The following is a 19348-nucleotide window of genomic DNA, read 5'->3' as shown; positions in this document are numbered from 1 at the left end:
TCCCGGGATCGTGCTCCTCGACCGAAGTCTGATGGAGTATCTCCCACTAATCCCTTAATATCACTCGTCCCACTGAGATACTGCTGCCATCGCCATGGTGATACCGAGCTGACCTGGATGTGTACTAGTGGAAATCGGAGGGGGCTGGGAGGAGGGGTCAGTGGAGGAGAGTCGCTGCAGATAGAAATCCTCTTTTATAAATATAAGTTTGAACATTTGAAGTGGTATCTCGAGGAAGGAAATGCAGGCAGTTACAGTCACCTAGCGTCCGGCCTCGCGGAGGAGGGGGAGTTGGTTGCGATCGCTGCAGATTACAACTAGAAGCTGGACGCCTTTATCCTCCAGTGGGCGGCCGCTTAAATTGTTTGGATGTGTGGATGGCTTATGTGTAAAGAAGCTGCTAATGCAAGGGAATCCTTTGATTTGGTGTTTTACAGCAGCCAAAGTCAAACTTATCTTTCCGCCAGCCGACAGATGTTAAGAGCCATCAAGTTCAACTTAATTCCAGTCATACAGTGGTCACATCTGTTAATCTGACTGATTGTGCTATTCCTTAAAGCTCTCATGGTATGTCTGCTCTGGCCTCTTTGGCATTGAATGACAACTTCATGAGGTGGCGGATACAATTCCAGGGGTGTAACTTCATATGGCATCTACAGCAATATTTATGCAAAGTGATGGGTGTAGCCTGTAGGCAGAGAGGTGATATCAGATTGCCCCTGTGCTCGCTCGCCTGTGTACACTGTATGCAGTTTAGTTAAGCGAGCTAATGGTGACGTGCTGTAGGGCTGAATTGGGACAGGAAGGAGTTGAAAAGGCAGGGCCAACAATAGGCAGGGTATCTATTACCTGTCTATTGTTAGCCATGTTCAGGCTATTATTATAGCCCTGAGTGAGCCACAGACAGCTGACTGCAGTTTCAATACAGCCCACCTACGGCTCCCAGCTGGGATCAGCGACATCATCATGGCTTTTTTTATGCGTTTGAGGATGGTACTGATGGGAGTTTCGAGAGCGGCAGTTGGGTGGAATATGATCATAATTGTCACAACTGCTGTGACAGTTTATTTTTTAACTGATGTTCTTAGCAAGTCTTAATTTTGGAGATTAAACCTGAGATGTTCCAGTTATGGGATAGTCCCTCACCAGGGATACCAGGAGAAAAGGAACCGGGTCTAGGCTTCTGCTGACTACGAGACTGGAATTAATATGGCAATAGTGAGACTGGGCAGAATTGGTGCTCGAGGAGTGGTTATGATGGCTCAGCCCGTATAGCACAGGGGGCTGTATTCAGCCGACACTGTCTGGCTATTGGAGCTAGAGACTGGGCTAATGCAGAGGGCGGTGACCTAACTGCGGCGGGGCTAAGGCTGAGTTTCTAGAGTATCCCCAGTAGAGCTGTTCATCCGTGCATGGGAGGAGTCGTGACACGAGCATGGGACAATGTCAGCTGCCAAGAAAATGCTGAGGACAGCCAGAATAAAATGTATCTATGTCAGGATGAATAAAGTGCGCTGAGAGGAGAAGCAACCAGCATTCACATACAAAGAAAGATGTGTGCACCATTACCCCAGCAACAACAGAAACAGTGTGTATCACTACAGCTGAATACATGTTGCTCATAGTTTAAATGTTGTTCTATATAATAAATCAGCTCCATTAAAATGAACCTTGTTCGTATGTTTCCTGTAAGCATGTATGGAAATATACACTTGTGAATGTGTGGGCTGCGGGGAGATTAGCTGACTCTTTGCCACTTGGAAATCTCTCAGGAGGGGAGATATGGAGCAGCTCAATTGAATCCTGGCAGGTAATCTAAGGAAACAGATGGATTTTAGTTATATTTGGCAGCAGATTAGCCACTTCCCCGTCGCTGAGAGAAATCTGCTGTTGCCAACCCCTGTTTGACAATCCGAATATTAGTCCTTGGTCATGAGGTCTGGCTTGTGCCCTGTTAGATTGCCTATTCTGATGAGTGTGCCTCGCGGATTGAATCCTATCTGTGCTTTCTAAGGCCCAGCTGTGGGTCGCTGGCCAACCCTTCCACACCAAGGCGCTTGCCCTGTCCCCGTCCCTCCTGCCCTGCATATCGTGCTAGCGCAAAGTGCCAGAGGAAGATATCAGCGCTCCATCCTCTACTCCTAATCCTCTCTTAGGTGGAGAGAAAAGTGTCTCGTAGCACTTCTGCTGGCATTTATTAAAGAGGTAGAATGAACAGGTGTCCCGAGACCTTATCGTCTTTAAATAAGATGCTATTTTTAGAGCATTCTCTGGTTGTCTTAGAGATTTGTAGGTAATGTATGGTAGAAGTGGTTTAATGGGAGGATTTTTGTTTCATATATAGGGATAGTGCTGACACGGTCATACGCTGTTTGTTGATTTCCATATTTGGCTGTCCGAACTACAGTAACACACTCTGTGGATCTTTTTTTAAATCTGATTTAATGTAATGTGGTTGCAATTGTTGTAGGATTTAACAGTATGACATTTTTCTTCTTCCAACATCTCCTTATCCGTGTTTTCACATTTGGATTATTCTGTAGAAATTCTTTATTATTACACATTGTATACACTTCATTGGTTTCTTTGGTTTGATTATTACTCACTGTACAAATTGTAGATAGTGTAGTTATCTTGGTCTATGATTATTCAATTTCTATATTTATATCGAACATATCTCCTGTCCTAATCACACCAAACTTGGAACTCCACTTCCCATGATTACTAAGAATACACATGCCACATGCCAAGTGTGAAGTCTATTAGATACATTTCTCTTGAGATATGCGTTGCACTTACAGGCAGACTTATGTTTGTGGAAATAGAAGTTACATACTTCTCAAATAACCACTGGTCTGCTGACCCTCATGTCGGCTTCCACACACACAAATGATTTAGGTGGAATAGATGTGACTGAATTAGTTTATGTTATTCCACAGCGGGTCTCTGATGTGCTCAAACACATACAGATGCATGTTATATGATCCAATACAAGAACAACATAGATACATTTTAATAATACAATGTACTGCAATTCAAATCTTTAAGTTAATGCTTCAGTCATTACCTTCAACTGGGAGGAGTTTGGGGTCAGCTGTGCTTATGTAACTGTACCATCATTGCCCCCTAAACTACACACACACAAACAGACAGAGAGAGAGAGTGAGAGAGAGAGAGAGAGAGAGAGAGAGAGAGAGAGAGAGAGAGAGAGAGAGAGAGAGAGAGAGAGAGAGAGAGAGAGTCAGACAGACAGATAGTCTGAGATCTTTAGAAGATGTTTGGAGTCCGAGATGGAACTAGTACTACAACCATGAAGCTTTTTACCATGATTCCGTTGCAGGTGTCACTATTAAATGATTTCCTATGTACAGCACCATCTTATATCCTATGACTTGTGGATAATATTTGTATGATAATATTACAGTCAACACGAGAGCAGAACTCAGTAGTGCCACAGCCTCTGGTCAGAGATTTCCCTGTGGGTCTCTTGCCTGTGAGTGATTAGACTCAGACATTAACCTCATCTCCTGGCAGTACTGACTGCCTGGGATGGTGTTAATGATGTATGTAGTTGGTATTTACCCACTGAGCCAGATTACTCCCTTATGATCCAATTATCACCCGTCTGTAGTCGACTCAGAGGGCCTGCAGGGTCACTGCCTAGCCATGAGATCCACTATGACAGAATTTCTATTTCAGTGATGATGCCCAGTCAAGGCTGCACCACTCGATCTGTTAAAAATCTGCAGAGCACTGTGGGACGCCTTGGACCCTATACTCTAAAATCATAGGAGGACTTTTACAAAGAAGTTGCATGGACAGAATGTAGAAAGACATAAATTCATTGATTTCTAGAAGGCCTTGAAATAAAAAATCTCCACCAGAAATATAGTGGAGACTGCTTCACAGCATAGCACCCTTACCAAAGCTTTCCAGAGAAGCACATGTCACATGACATTACATGTCATTTATCTGACGCTTTTGTCCAAAGCGACTTACAATTGGAACACTCAACATTTATGAGGGGCCATTTAGGGGTTCAGTATCTTGCCAAGGACACTTCGGCATGCAGATGGGTGAGAGTGGGGTTTGAACGAGCAACCTTCTTGTTGGAGAGCCACCACTCTAACCACTAGACCACACCGTCCCGTCACCATATCTCTCCTGTTCTTGGCTGTCACGTCAACATCTTCCAGACATGTTTTAAACAGAAATAAAACATTCGGAAGCTGCAGTTTACTGAAAGACAAGAGATTCTTGCTAGAGTGACTGGGTACAACTGATACACATTTGGCAGGGAGCTGGTGTAATTGGAAAAAAGCGATGCCCTGGGTGGCATGTGTGGAAGTGCAGTGGAGCATGACAGAGAGGGGTGCACTGCAAGTGCTTAAAATTAACAGAAGTACATGTTCTTGAAATGTAAGCAGTACATCGTCTATAATCTACAGTGGGTATTTTTGATGTCATGGCATTTTTGACATTATATGATGTCACATACAGTAGTTCCATCCATCCCAGAACAACTCCAATCACATCAGTGAGACACATTTTTGCATTGACTGTGACTAATTATTGTTCCTTGATTATAATTAATCTGAGCACCTTAAACAACTGTGAGTTAAAGCCACACAGTGCTGTAAATATTCAAATGTTATCTGCTGCTAAACCAATAGTCCCACAGACGCACCAGTATACATTGACACACTGAGGCAGAGTTCACATGTGGTTCATCTGTGGATCTCAGCAACATTACAGTTAAGTTTTTGATCATTAAACTGAAGCAATGAGTTCAATCAAACAGAGCTTCAAAGCTGCATAGAGCCAAGAAGAACTGCAGCATTGAGTAACAACTCTCAGGATGAAGAAAGGATCCCCTCTCCATTTTATTAGAGTATGTGTGTCTGATGTGACACTTATCCACGGATAATGTTTGTTTGGATTGTATAGCTTATGGACAGTTTCTTGGCTGTTCCTGTCAGTCAGTTGTAAGGGACATTTGAGCAGTAACTTCTTAATCAGATTTCAGGAGTTGTCTCACTCCTTTCAGATGTTCCTCTTTGTGCTTAGTGGTTAGTATATGAGAAGGGCTGGCACATAAAACTGCACATGTGCATCATGAGCATGTCCCTGTGTTTTGTACTGATGTAGGGGATTAATTTGACAAGTCTGTGCCCAATTGTTCTGGCTAGTGCATTTGACATGTTACCAACCTTGTTCTGGTTGTGGGAGGATGTGATGATTGTTATCATTATCACCTTATTGCATTTATTTTTAACAACTTCTTACAACTGTGACTTTGTTTAAAAGAGATTGCACAGATTAGAGGGAGGTATAGAATAACCTCTCCTCTCCTGTCTAAATGACACTGTTCATATGTACATCACATCATATAGACTTAAAGCATAATGGCAGTAAATACCTTGTTATACATTCTTTCATCAAACTTCAGAAATCAGTTCTTGAAGTTAATGCAGCAGATCTGTCCACTAGAGAGCAGTGTGTCACCAATGTTTGGCAGAGCTGACTGCTTCTCCATGCAAAGCCAGTGAGTTTCATTAACCTAAATACTCAACTAAATAAAACTAAAGACTAACAAATAACAGCAACATGTATCTTATTAAGACTGAAAGCTGCCTGTTAGAACAGCAGAGAATCACACATTCAGATGCTCTAAACACACCCTATCTTTGATGCTGTACGAGTGTGTGTTTAGTTTTTTTACTCAGTGTTTGTGTGAGGGGCTCAGGGGAGGCAGAGTGCAGGTGTTAGAGATGGAAAACAGAGACTGTTTCTGCCCTGCAGGCCTCAGCAGCAGCCAGGACACTGAAGACGTCACTTGTGACATTTTACACTCACTCATTTTACTGCCCCATGTCAATTAATACACTGTGCGCACACCCACTCACTCACATATGCACATGTATGAGTACACTACACACATGGATATGGGTACACACGCACACGTGAAAGCATAGCCAGTTACTCACTCAAACACACACACACCCACACACACACACACACACACACACACACACACACACACACTTTGTCCGGCAGCCGTCCAGGCAGGCAGGCAGGCTCCATCAGATAAATATGAGGCTTGTAATGCAACCACAGAGACGGGACTGATGGGATCAATAAAGAACGGCGCTGCAGGTCATCGGGAGAACACAGTGAGAGGATAAATATGGACTGGCTCATCCGAAAACAGAGCAGTGAGACTGATGGGTACACAGGACTATATCTTTGCTTGTGTGTTCTCTCACCCGTCTGACACAGATCAGACAGATTCCGTGCTCTGTTGTGCTCCTGCTCCTGCTGGGAGGCTGCGTTGTTGTATTTTGATGCTCTGGATGAGAACTGTTTCCTTGCCTCTATGCTTGTCTGTTGAATGGGTTGAATGGGATCCTCGTAATGTACACAGTGGGATAAGTATTGGAGTTTTACTTGATGGAATATTGTTCTTAGTATAGTTTGAACAATATTTAGTCCCGCTCAGGCCCCTGCTCTCAGCTGGTGTGTAGGAGCAGTATGTTTAACTACTTAAAGTAACTTTCTGAGTGGAGAATTTGATGAATCATCTGGCCTGAAATTGGTTTCAAAGGCTTCTGAGTTCTAGAGTAAATTACTTATTAGTTTACGATGCTGCTTATAACTTCTGAAAAGTGCCTCATTATAATTTGAACCTATTTGGATAGATAGTCATTTTAGCAATTAATTATGAGGAATTAATAAACTAACTTATAATGAAGAAAACCTTCAGTTGCATCACTAAAAGCGTCACTCAGGCAGAATCAGACAAACTAATTAACGCATTTCATTTAGCACAGCTATTTAAAGTTGAGTACAAACGTGGTGATGAGGTGCGTGAAGTTCTGATGTGTGATCGTCAGCTGCAACTTGTCTCTGTTTTGCTTTTAGTCGCATCTGCTCTCTAAACTGGGAGAGAGTGGCTGAAGTGAACGATGGTAGACAGACGCTAGACAGTCATATGGTGGTGATGTGTGTGTGTGTGTGTGTGTGTGTGTGTGTGTGTGTGTGAATACTGGCTGTGCTTCCTTGGTTATTCTAGGATCACAGTTTCTACTTAGAATAAAGGCAAACATTTATAATTATTGGGACGTACGAGGCCCGATACACCAAACATGCATCGGTTTGTCTTCAGATGTATATTTTATGAATTTATATATTGTATTTCTTTATATTTATATTACGTCAGGTCTGTGGTGGTAAGCACTGTTGCCTCTTAGAGGGTTCTTGGTTTGAATTCTGGTTTGGCTGGCGTCTTTCTGTGTTCTGTTTGCATTTTCCCCTGTGCTGGTTTTCTCTGGGTACTCGGGCTTCCTCCCCCAGTCCAAGGACCTGCAGATCAGGTTGACTGGAGACTCTAAATTAACCATAGGTGTGGATGTGAGTGTGAATTGTTGTTTGTATGGTGGCCCTGCTATACACGTGTGACCTGTCCAGAGTGTACCCGTCTCTCGCCCATTGTCAGCTGGGACAGGCTCCAGCCCCCCATAACCCTCTTAGGATAAGTATAGATGATGGATGGATGGAGGTTAGGTCCATCCATCAAGTCCATCAAATCAAGATATGATCTATACCATAGCCTTTTCCAAGTCCTGCTTATTTTTGACATTTACATTGCTTTTTTATAACTGGCGAATGTATTTGATGTGTTAATGGACATCAATCTAATCAAGCATGTTTTGCTGACTCGGCATAGTAGAAGTTACAGAGGCAGCAAAAGTCACTTAGCCCAACCGCTCTGCTTGCTGGTTACGCTGAACCTGTGGAGACGCTTCTCTATGACTTCTGGGAAGTAGAGTAGTGGGCTCGCTTGCTTGTCCATGCTAGTGTGAAAGAGGGTGTTACTCACATGAAGCAGCCATTTCAAAGTTTACGTTGGTCCAGACCAAATTTTATTCACTCTGCAATTTTTTTTCATGTTGTTTACCTCATAACCATTTTCATCATTGAATTGTGATCATCATCAAATATCATCTATAATATCTGCATTATTATTCATATTTTAGTTTAAGCATGATTTATGGCCATACACATCTTAAGTGTCATCAGTTGTGTCAGTATTTTGAGTCTTTTAGTATGTTTTCCTCATCTCTTTGTGTTCTGTATGCACTGAGCTGTGCACATTTTTTTTTTTGTTGTTCATGTTTTAGGATCAAAGAAGAACCAAAGCCTCAGCCAGCACAGTAAGTAAACTCCCTTACCCAGAGTGCTCCAGGCTTTGACACTTCTTCCTGTCAGTGGGTGCTTTGTGCTTCATGTGGCTTTCTCCTCTTTGTCTGGGAGGAAAATGAAAGACATGTCACTAATGTCATGGGAAACTGCTGTGGAAGCATGACGTCCGCGCTGTGTATTAGCTTCCAATAAATAGCAATGACCAGATTGTTGGATTTTGTGTTGGTCGCTAAATGGTCGGCTTCCATGACATCAGTGGCAAAGGCTTTTCCTTTCATACAGCTTTTTTTATAGCCAGGCCCTATCCAAACCCTCTCCCCTTGTCCATCGTCTCTAACTGGCTGCCCACTCCCATCCAGGGGGACAACTGATTGGCTCTTGCAGCCTTGTAATTTGACAACAACTGTGGGCTAGATGCATCTTTCCCCCTCTACTGAAGTGTAGCTGCATTTTCACTAAATTTACCTACAGGCCTAACCAGTCCAACAACCTGACCCCCACTCCACCACCAAGCTTTAGTAAATAGCACTCCTGTTCCCCTCAGCTCAGCATTTGATGCAGCTCTCATTTCCATTGGCTGCAGAGCTTTCCTGCTTTCTCTCTCCTACCGTCTACTAAAGCTGTGCGTATCATCTTTCTCTCTTCTTCTGTCTTTCTCACTGTATTTCCAACTAGTTGTATATGTTCCACCGACTGCCGCTCTGCCCGGCTTTTTCCTCTCTCTCTTCGCTGGTTGTAGTGAATGTCCCTGCTATTGTTCACTTCTGAGAAACTGCCCTGCTTCCTCAAAAACCCTTTTCAGGATAGATTGTTTTCTCCCATGATGACTCATTGCGATGTTTCAGTCACACTTTCCTTATTTGAACAGGTGGTTTCCCTTTAGTGGGATCACTGAGCTGGTAAATAACGTTCTTCAGCCCCAGCAAAAGTCCCAAAATGACAAGGAGCCAGAGCCAGACGCGTAAGTAATAGCAAAGACCCTGTTTGATCTCCACCTAGCAGGCACAAACATACAGTGGTGGCCCCAGCAGCTGGACGCCGGTATGTTTGACTCTAGTGGATATTAGAACATTTCTCAGCATTTGTGTTTAAGCATGTGAGAGACTGATGGTGTAAGAGTGATGGATTTTGCTTTTACAAATGACATAATGCTGTGTGGGGTGGTAGAATTTTCAATTCAACAGAGGACAACAAATGATGTTATATACATTATGTTTATGTATTCCAAAGCTGTTATCAGGACCAACTAGAAGGAATTCCCCTCAAACACCTGCATTTATTGGCATATTATTTACATATTGCTTTGTAAATCAATATATTTATGCTAAAAGTTCAATGCCTATGAATGTAAATGTGGAAAAAGAGTAAAATGGTGCCACAACAGCATGTCTCCTCCAGTAGTCCAACAGCTGATATCTCCAACAGACCTTTTGCATAACTCCATGTTGAAGTTAGAGACAGGAAGTTGAAAACTGATTTGTTCTAATTTTTTAAATTATTTGTAATCAGTATTTGGTTTACACCTGCAACCCTATGTGTAAGTAAACAATGCTCAGGTGTGATAGAGAGGTGGGTGCATTGGACTTGAAACTGGATGTGCAAAGATACCGTACGATAATTTGTAGAGATAGACTGCCCTCGCTCCTCTGGTCTCTGAGGTTTGAGTACAATGCACGGTGGAATATATTGGTCAGTTAGGGATATTTGGTTGTGCATTACTTTTCGCGATGCATTGTGGGTTAGGGTTAACTATGAGAGCACTATATAGGGTAGAAAAAACTTCACCAAACATTCGGCATACAAAATGGCGAACTCACTATAGTGGACTATGTAGTAATGAGTGAGGGATTTCTGACTTGTGATTCATCACAGCCATGAAAGCAGGTGTCGTTAATAACTAGTAACGAGTCTGTTTCATTAAGTGTCAGAGAGCCATGTTTAAACCATCTTATTCAATAACATAATAGTCTAAATGTCTGCTTCCATACGGTGCATGCTAGCTAAATGTTAAGACCATTAGCTACATCTGCAAGTTGTGAAGAAGGTCTGCACAGTTAGTTAAAGGGCGGCGGCCACAGTCGCCTCTCGGCGTTCAATGCTCTGAAAGGACATTGAATTCAAGTGTAAGGTAAATTCAATTTGACCACTTTACATAGAAACATTCTGTAGTTATTCATTTTTTCATATGACTATGTGTAATGTAAAAAGGTCGTCTAATTTCGTTTTTTTGGTTCTGTATCACAACTATATTTCCTGCAGCAGGAGAATGTTTTCAGCAAAGACTAATCCGACTAACCCAGTATATGCTCCATGCTCAGCACTGGCAGCTAGCTTGAGCAAAGAGAAGAGCAGCTACCAAGCTAAAGTAAGAAAGTATAAAAACTGACGGGCTGTTAGCTAGGAACTCAACACATTTTTCTGTTTATTGTAAAGGTAAATGGGAAACAGTCTATAAATGTGTTAGCCATACCACCTTTTTAAGGTGATATGTCTGCCTTAAAAATATGTGATATGACTGCCTTGTGTCTGTACTATATATATATATATATATTTGTAACGCACACACACAAGGCAGTTGCTCCTCTCTAATATCTGAGAGTTTCTGTGGCAGCGTGATATACCAAGGATGATGGAGGAGTAAATATTCAGCTCAGTTTGTGGCAGAAAACAAAGTCTAGTAGTTCAGCCTTGCTGTCACATGTCCAAGACAGAGGCTCATGTTACCGGCTGTTTGTGGCTGCTCTGGTGTGGCCCAGAGGTAAGAGAGCTCCGATACGCTAGCATGGGACGGGACAATGAGCAGCGTATGATTACTCGTCAGCAGTGTCACCCACATTTGACCGTGTTTGACCGAATAAGTAGACCCTTTGGAATGGACTCTGTGTACCAGCTGCCCGCTGCCACTCGAGTCTACTTTCACTCCACATAGTCTTTGTTTACCTCTTCACGTTTTACCCGTTTACCACATTGGCTCTGTTTTTAAAGCTTGTGCACACCTTTCTCATCATGTGTGATCGCACTCCTTTACTGTACATGTATTTTCTCTCCTATTCCCCAAAATCTGCTCATTCTTGCTGCCTAATATCTGTCTTAGAATCAACACTGTCAATACAGACTACAGTTAAAGTGGTGCATTTGTTTTTTTAAGCTGAATCCAATCCCCATCACACAAGTTTAGCGTTTCAAGAAGTGACCTGATACAGTAGAAGGGAGAGGTTATCATTGGTTATCTTTTACAGCTCTTTTCACTGACCTCTTCACCTCTTGTAGTAGTCTTCATCACGGTGTTATCAGGCCCTCTGTCAGTAAACTAGATTTGGGTCGGATGATTTAAACAAGAATACTAACTAATCTCCGCTTAGTAAACACACAATGAGTTTGACACAATTAGCTCTTGAATCCCTTAGTGGGTACAACAAGGGGCATGCTACTGGCACTCTACCTAATGTTTTACATCGCACAGAGACTTGCTCATGTGATGGACACACGCGGGCTGTCTTCAGGTGGTGTGGCTCTTTTCACATTTGGGCTCTGATGGCCTGGTTGTGAGTAAAGGAAGCACGTTTATCTCAAATGCAGAGCTGTATGTGGTAAAAGGATAGCGCTGCTCAATAATTCACAAGTGCTAATGAATGTTGCAGGGGATATGTGGGGCGAAACCAATTCTAATCGCCATATTATGAAGTCAGCCCAGTGTTTAGTTTCCAAGGAGACGCTCAATTGACATGTGTCATACAAAATGCATGTTAGGAGTCCATGCAGGTTTTTTCAGGAGCCTCTCAGGGCTGGTTAGGAGTTAAGGATCTTCTGTATAAGATCAAGTGTAATGCTTCAGTAGGGGGCCATCTATAGGACACAAACAGTAACACAATATATGCTGCACTGGCAAAGGCAAGCAGGGTGATGGGCTCTACAGTGTGTGCTGATCACCAATGACTTCTTATTAGTAATACATTAGAGAAATACTAACTGTGGGTGCCGGTAATATCATTATCTAACCGTATGGTCCAAGGGTGTTCGCTATCTCACCTTACAACTGTCCTGATATAGAAACACACGTGCAAATGATTCATTAAACGCGGAGGAACCTGAGAAAGTCGAATTAAGTGGTGTTCCTAAACTTGCAAAGCAAATTTGATACCCCCAACCCCCACTGTTGTGGGAGAGGTGAGGTATCAAAGGAGGAGCTCAGCTTTGAAGCTTCTGAGGTCATGGTATCTGCCTTTCCTTTCAAAATCTCACACGTTACACGTGGAAGTCTGAGTTTAAATCAGTTATTCAGCTGATTGAAGGAGTTTTATGGGACTAAGAACATGATTCTGGCTGGTGGCAAGAAGGATTACCTGATGCAAGATTTTATGTCACAAATGTGCACTTGTCGGACAGTTTTACGAAGAACATATCCTCTACGTTGAGAATTCACATTTGTTTTTCCTCTTAAACATTTAGAGTGAAATACAATACTTTTAGAATGAAATAATTCCATGTTCTGAGTCCCTAGGCCAGTTTTGTTCTGATAAATGTGTGTTTAAAATGACAATCAAGGGAAGTGAGCTTGTACAAATAGACAACAGATTAATAAATCCAACACAAATTGTATTTTCATAGATGCCTCCCTTCCCTAACATCTTTCCTTTCCTCTTACAGGAAGTTGCACCAGCAGTTTGAATCGTATAAGGACCAGGTTAAGAAGATGGGAGATGAGACTAAGCCGGCTCTGGATCAGAAGAGCGAAGCCCCAACCTGTGGGATATGCCACAAAACCAAGTTTGCCGATGGCTGTGGCCACCTCTGTTCATATTGCCAAACGAAATTCTGTGCTCGGTGCGGAGGACGGGTGTCTCTGCGGTCAAATAAGGTAACGGTGGCTCACATGCTGGGTACTTTCCGTTTATAAGAACACACATACACACACAGATGTCCCACCCGCAGGCACATTTCTCCCTACACTACTATTTGCAAACCAATGTTATAAAACCTTGCCGTGAAATCTTGATCTGGGCATCAAGCCAACAATGTATTTAATGGCAACTAATGAATTTTTTTCAGCTTATAAAGAGACTCTCTGCATGTCTCGCTCTAATTCTGTTAACTCAGATAACTTGATTCATAACTGTAGATTTTCATGTTTACTGTAATTTACAGTTGTTCCATTTCACCACTGGAGGGAACTGTTCCTCCTTTTCTTTTCCCACAAAGGAACCTGGTGTCTGCTTTTGTATAATGTGGCACTCCAGTGCCTAACTAACCTCTGTCAAATCCTCCCCTCAGACTAAGCCAGGGCTTTTAGCATAAGAGCACTTAAATTTGAGTCATGAGCTTTGAGTGTTTTTATGTGATGCCGTCCAATCCTTTGCTGTTGGAGTATGTGAAAATGCTACCGGGACCAACTAATGCCACTCACAATCTCTCTGTTCCTGTCTTTCCCTCCCCCTCTGCCTCCCTCTTCTCTTTCTGCTGCATTCCTGCTCTCATGGAATTGCAACAGGAGGACAAAGTGGTTAGCAAATTCTTTTCTGCGTTTGTTGGGACTGTTTGAACACAAGCATTGTTCATGGAATGCAATGATATGTATATATACGCATACAGCAGCCAACAATGACAATGAAAAAATTAGGGAAAAGTCCTGCCCAAGTTGCCTGTGAGTCTATCATGCTGTGCTGAAATAAAAACTGAATAAACACAATAAACATTATTCAAAAATAAATATATAGATAAAACAATAAAAACAAATCTGCTTTCCAAAGGGTTAAAATACGTTTTGATATTGTGCTTTTCAAACATTCAAAGTGTCAATAACAACCAGGGTTAGAATTACAAGTGATAAAACCTGGAGGAAACCTGTATTGTACTGCATCTTTTGCTATAACCCCCAAGAATGTAGTGAGAGATGCCAACTCCATTGAGTGGAGTACGCCTTTAAGCTTAATAATTGTTTTCAATTTAGACCTCAGCTGTATGCCATATATTACATAGATTTTCCAAAAACTTGTCTCAGGTGTATACTGCTCACATCAAGCAATAATTAATTCATCTATAGCCCACTTGAATGGAGGTTGATGCTTGCAGTTTCCATTGAAACAACAGAGCAGCAGCTCTGGGATAGACCTGTGTTCTTTTGCTCCCTCCAGTTGTACAGGCTACCATTGTATCCTATTAGCCAGGAGATCGGTTACTGTGTTCTACAGATGGTGTTGAGTAATACCATTGGCAGCAGGCTGGTGATGGATGTTGATGGGGCCGGGGGATGAGCCCCTGAGGCAATGCCAACTATTTACCTGGCGCTGGCTTGGCCTCCTGGCACTCAATGTAATTTGTCCATGCAGACCATGGATGCTGTTGTTCATATGGAGTTGTTAAATAAGGAATTCAACACATAGTTTTTTAAATGTACATACATTTGAGTTGTGTATAGTGAGATGCAGCTGTAACCCTCTGAGGGATATGTAGGAGGGGGTGAACATTTGATTCCAATCCAAAGAAGCATTTGACAGAAATAAGTCACTCCACTATATCTACACCTAGTAATTCTGCCATATTTGAAATTGATCTTTGGTTGAAAATACAAGAACTTGCTTATACAGTTGTCTTCAGCAGGAGAACAGAGTAAGTGTTTATGTCATCATATATATATATACATCTATATATTTGTGTGTATATATTTATATATATACACACTAATATATAGATACATTCAGTCAGAGGAACAGAGCGACAGCATGTTCATGAGCAGAAGAGAAGGCAGGAGTTATGAAGGGTGTAAAAGGAGGTCGGATAATTTTCTACTCATAGACCAGTCAGCTACATGAGAGTGCACAGTCATAGACACAGTGTGTTCTGTGTTTGTAATAGAGTCAAGTGTCTCAGGGCTGACAGGCGCTGTAAGGAGCCACCAGGGGTTAGCAGGGACCAGTGTAGGAAGGCATTTAGTTTTTGCTGAGTTGAGATCACAACAAATATTTGACGCTTATTTCTGTGAGGATCTTGAGTACAGGTCATCCACTTCTACATCTGTGAGTAATTCTCTGTTGAACTGATTTCCACAGGTGACTTTGGTTGTTCTAATTTGAATTGGGATATAGTTTGAAAATATTATCTTGGCGTCTGCGTTTTAGATTAATGCATAATTTAAATGTTTATCTGGGCATTCTGACAAATGTGAAGAATTTATTCAGATCTTCGGAATTATGTAGGTTGATTCTTTGTCTGTGAACGCTTATGCAAACTGCAGCGTCTTAGTCAATAGACTGCAAAGGGCATCAGTTGTAAGTTCAGTTTGCAATTATTCTTAGTAGCACACCAGGAGTATTGTGATATTGATTGCTGGTTGCTTATGCCTTTCTTGTATTTACAAATGGACAGAAGCTTTGATTCCTCTGCCACCAACAACAGACCACACTGTGTCGGACCAGCTTGTCTAAAAGCCTGTGTGTCAGTGAAAGAGGTAGCGGTGGTGAAATCTGTTCTTTTTCCATCCGTCTACTCTTTCCCTCTCTCACAGATGGTGACACCACTGGTGAGAGAGATCTTGTTCTGCCATTGAATATTAACACGTCTGCATGTCACGGACGGATCTCATCAATGGTACACTGTAATGTGACTATAAGACTAAGAGTTAAACAGCTGGTAAAGGAGCATCAGCTCTGAAGGATGAAGGGCTCTGCTCAAAACCCCTGTTTAGCGGCTGCTGAACCTATGACCTAGTCACATTAATCATTGTGTCTTTTCAGAACCAACTGAATAATAGATCACTGATGAACTATCTGCATTGATAACAATCACTACAGATTAATTGTACCAACTTAACCTCTACTGTAGACACTTGAAGCACAGATTGAGTTTTGGGGTGTGAGAATATCAAATGCTGATGATTTAGATTCAACAACGTTCATTGATGTGAAGTATTTGGAATCCCCACTTGTAGCGGTGGAGCTGCCCACCATTTCCTCTGATGTGGCTTCAAAAGGGTCTGAGTAATCGACTGTCTCCAGGGGGTAAGCCATTTGTGATTAAAGCAATTCCTGAAGACGTTCCACGTTCTTGGCCCCCCAACATGTCCGCTATAAACCAGAATGTGAAGGACTGCCTTGTTTTGTCAGGACTGCTTTCAATTTTCAACAGTGTGGTAGTGTGTTGTTGCTGTATATTTGTGCTCCCTTAACAGCACCACAGAAATTCTTAGCATCATTGGAAGATACTGTTGGACAGTGTGTTGAAAATTATATATATATTTATAGATATATTTGTAGTCATGTACTGAAGACACTATTAAATCCAGATGCCTATAATATGATTAAATGTGTTATAATGTGTTGGAAGTGCAGACAAATTGTGGACCGAATTAATTTCTGGCTCCTGAGAGTGCTGGAAGCAGTGGCAGTCAGCATTTTATATCTGCGTTGCTGAGCTTGAAAACATCTGGCTTTGCCTACATTTTCCTCAGCAGTATTTGACTTTTTCAGATTGGCTTTTCAAGGACGTTTTAAAGATATAGTTCTACATTATTATTTTCCTGCAAGCCTGTCTTACAGTATTAGAAGATGGGTTACTTATCATTAGTTTTGGTGGTGCTGTAATGCCTTTGCATTTAGTACTATCTATAATGGGATTTTTCCTTGTTCAATTTAAGTAATGTAATTACGCTTAGTGAATTTAAGTAGGCATGTTACTTCACTGCCAATATTACTGACTTAGTGTTTAATTTGAAGACTGTCTATAGTTTAATATATTGGCCTATCAAAGTATGTCACCTGTGTTTCACAGTGCCACTGACTTCCTCATACAGTAGTTATAATGGGAACAACTTGTCCCAGACTGTGTCGCAGGCTCAGCAAAACTCAAATAATGTGTATACAATGTGCACTAATACAAAGAATTGATGCAGATAAATAAATGTAACTCACAGGTCAGTAACTAATACATTTTGTCCAGTGATTGGTAAACTTATTTCAATAGGCATCAACTGGGCAAAGGAATAAACTGTAACAAATTACATATTTTTTGTTACTGCTCTTACTTAGTTATGATGGTAACAGATAATTCTGGAGCTTGGTTCCTTTGGAAAAAAACAAAACATTCTCATCTCAAATAAATTCAATTGATATGTTGATTGTTTGACTCTCTATTGTCGTGACTGCATTGCACGCACCTCATAACATGTAAAGAACTCAAGTGGTCATATCTCCGGACACGATTCCCACAACACGTAAAAGCAGCTATAGTTTCTTGCACAGTCTCGTCCACGAGTTGTGAATGCTGCTTGGCCCCACGATCTCGTGATCCTGTCTGACATCATGAAGAGAAATGTCTTACTTCCACGATGATGGCGACGATGGCAGCACCTGTGTCCTGTGTATTTATACAGCTCAGAGTTAGTCGGAATGACAAAGTGCGCTTGTTGACGCGTATGCAGGAGAAGCTGTGCCTTTCAGTGTCTTTTCCCCCTCCCTCTAACCATTGGACGGCGGAGCAGAGCTGGGACGCGCCGCATCTGTAATGAGCTCCCATCAACTCCGCCACAGATCTGACTCCGTGTTACAGACGAACTAATGGAGCGGTGATTTGACGCGTTATCGCTCGGCTCACATGTTGTCTCTCCGTAGCCCTGCTGACATTGAGCCTGGGATTGCTTGCACGGTTCGATGGCTCCGTTGTGACGATTTAAGACTGGAATCTGTCTAATTTTGGAATCAGCCTTTTTGAAAGCATTGAGGTCTGGATATTATAATCGCGGTGACGACAGAAGACAGACGTTTTTGCTGGTTGTGGATCGGATGTGGTCAGTGGAGTGCCCGGTGTAACCTTCACGGTGTTTTACAGCTGCCCACCCGTTGTCGGGACTCGGAGCTGTCCGCGGTGCTGAAGGTCGGAGCGGACCCTTGGTATTGTGGAGCTGCGGGAACTCTTCTCCACATTTAACAGGACTTATTGAGGCTGATCTCTCCGCGCACACACACGGTTTTCCCTCAGAGGCACCATGGGTAAGCCGAGTGAACACGAGGCTGTGACTGCATCGCGTTTTCCCCCATTGGTCACTGTGTTTGTCAGAAATGGGACCATTTCAGCAGGAGGGTTGCTATTGCTTCTGCTGTTATTCTCTCAGAGAATATGTCCCTTAGAGGAATATTTCCATCGTTGCAATGTTTCCAATGCGGTATTCTAGTGACAATTATTTTTTTCCTTTCCAAAATGATACCAGTGAGCGAGACTCGTGTGTGCGCTAAAAATTGAGTTCTGAGTGAGGTTGAGCCGGAGATGTGGTTCTGACAGACGTCAGACGTCTTCGTGCCTTACCACATTTTGGATCTCCACAGTATTTCCCTCCTCTTCCTTTGTCCCTGGACTTCAAACAAGGAACATCAATATTCATCAAGTCTATTATTATTTCTGGCGCGCACTCTAAAATTAGAAGCTCATTAAAATGTAATTCACCACGTGCAGCCAGTGTTGGAGCATGTGAATGTAGGCCTCCCCTTTCATTCTCATTGGCCACTTAATGAGTCTCACCAAAAATGCCCTGTAAACTTTTTATCCTGGGTAACTGCCTCAAGTCCTCATCCTATAGACAGCTGCCGTTGAATCTATCCAGATTATTATTCATTTTGTTATAATTATGCAACTATGATGTAGAAAACCTGGTTTAAAAAACCTATGCAAGGACATGCAGCTTGTCTGGTAATTCAATATCCAGAGTTTCACCTCGTCTAAATATACTATACTTAATTCAATGACCTGCATGTGCATTGTAATGTGCATTATTGAAAACCACCTGCCACACTGTGTTGCTCTTAAACTGTGACAAAAAACAGCGCTGGAGTTTATTAGAAAGTGTCTTTATTGATACCTGAGAGGTTAATCTGGACTCGGTCCAGGATGTTCCGAGGAACACTCCACTACCTCGAACAATGAGTCATTAATGAGTGGTCCAGTTCACTTCATGCAGGTGAAGGAGAGAAAAACCAAGGCAATATGATACCTATGACAGTTCATTTACCACCACACCAATATTGCAGCATGAGCCATCTCTTGGTTTTACTTCAGCCCTTTTGCCTTTATTAGAGAGCTGATAGAAGGCAGGGAGAGAGAAAAAATTTGATGAAATGTGTTTCCCTGACAGAAGCAAAGCATGAAGGTCATGGTTACATAG

The 19348-nt window shown here is 42.1% G+C and overlaps 1 protein-coding gene across 1 annotated transcript in view; it reads left to right on the top strand.

Moving 5' to 3' along the window:
- Positions 1–19348, top strand: part of LOC133964691 (regulating synaptic membrane exocytosis protein 2-like) — a 57877-nt gene that overhangs the window by 11252 nt on the left and 27277 nt on the right. Inside the window, exon 2 of the mRNA XM_062398916.1 lies at positions 12850–13060. Coding sequence (XP_062254900.1) covers positions 12850–13060 — 211 coding nt within the window. The remainder of the gene's footprint in view (positions 1–12849; positions 13061–19348) is intronic.

This window comes from Platichthys flesus, chromosome 11, assembly GCF_949316205.1.
Source record: "Platichthys flesus chromosome 11, fPlaFle2.1, whole genome shotgun sequence".
NCBI lineage: Eukaryota > Metazoa > Chordata > Actinopteri > Pleuronectiformes > Pleuronectidae > Platichthys > Platichthys flesus.
The sequence above is the reverse complement of the archived record's forward strand: the minus strand, read 5'-3'. Positions and strand labels throughout refer to the sequence as shown.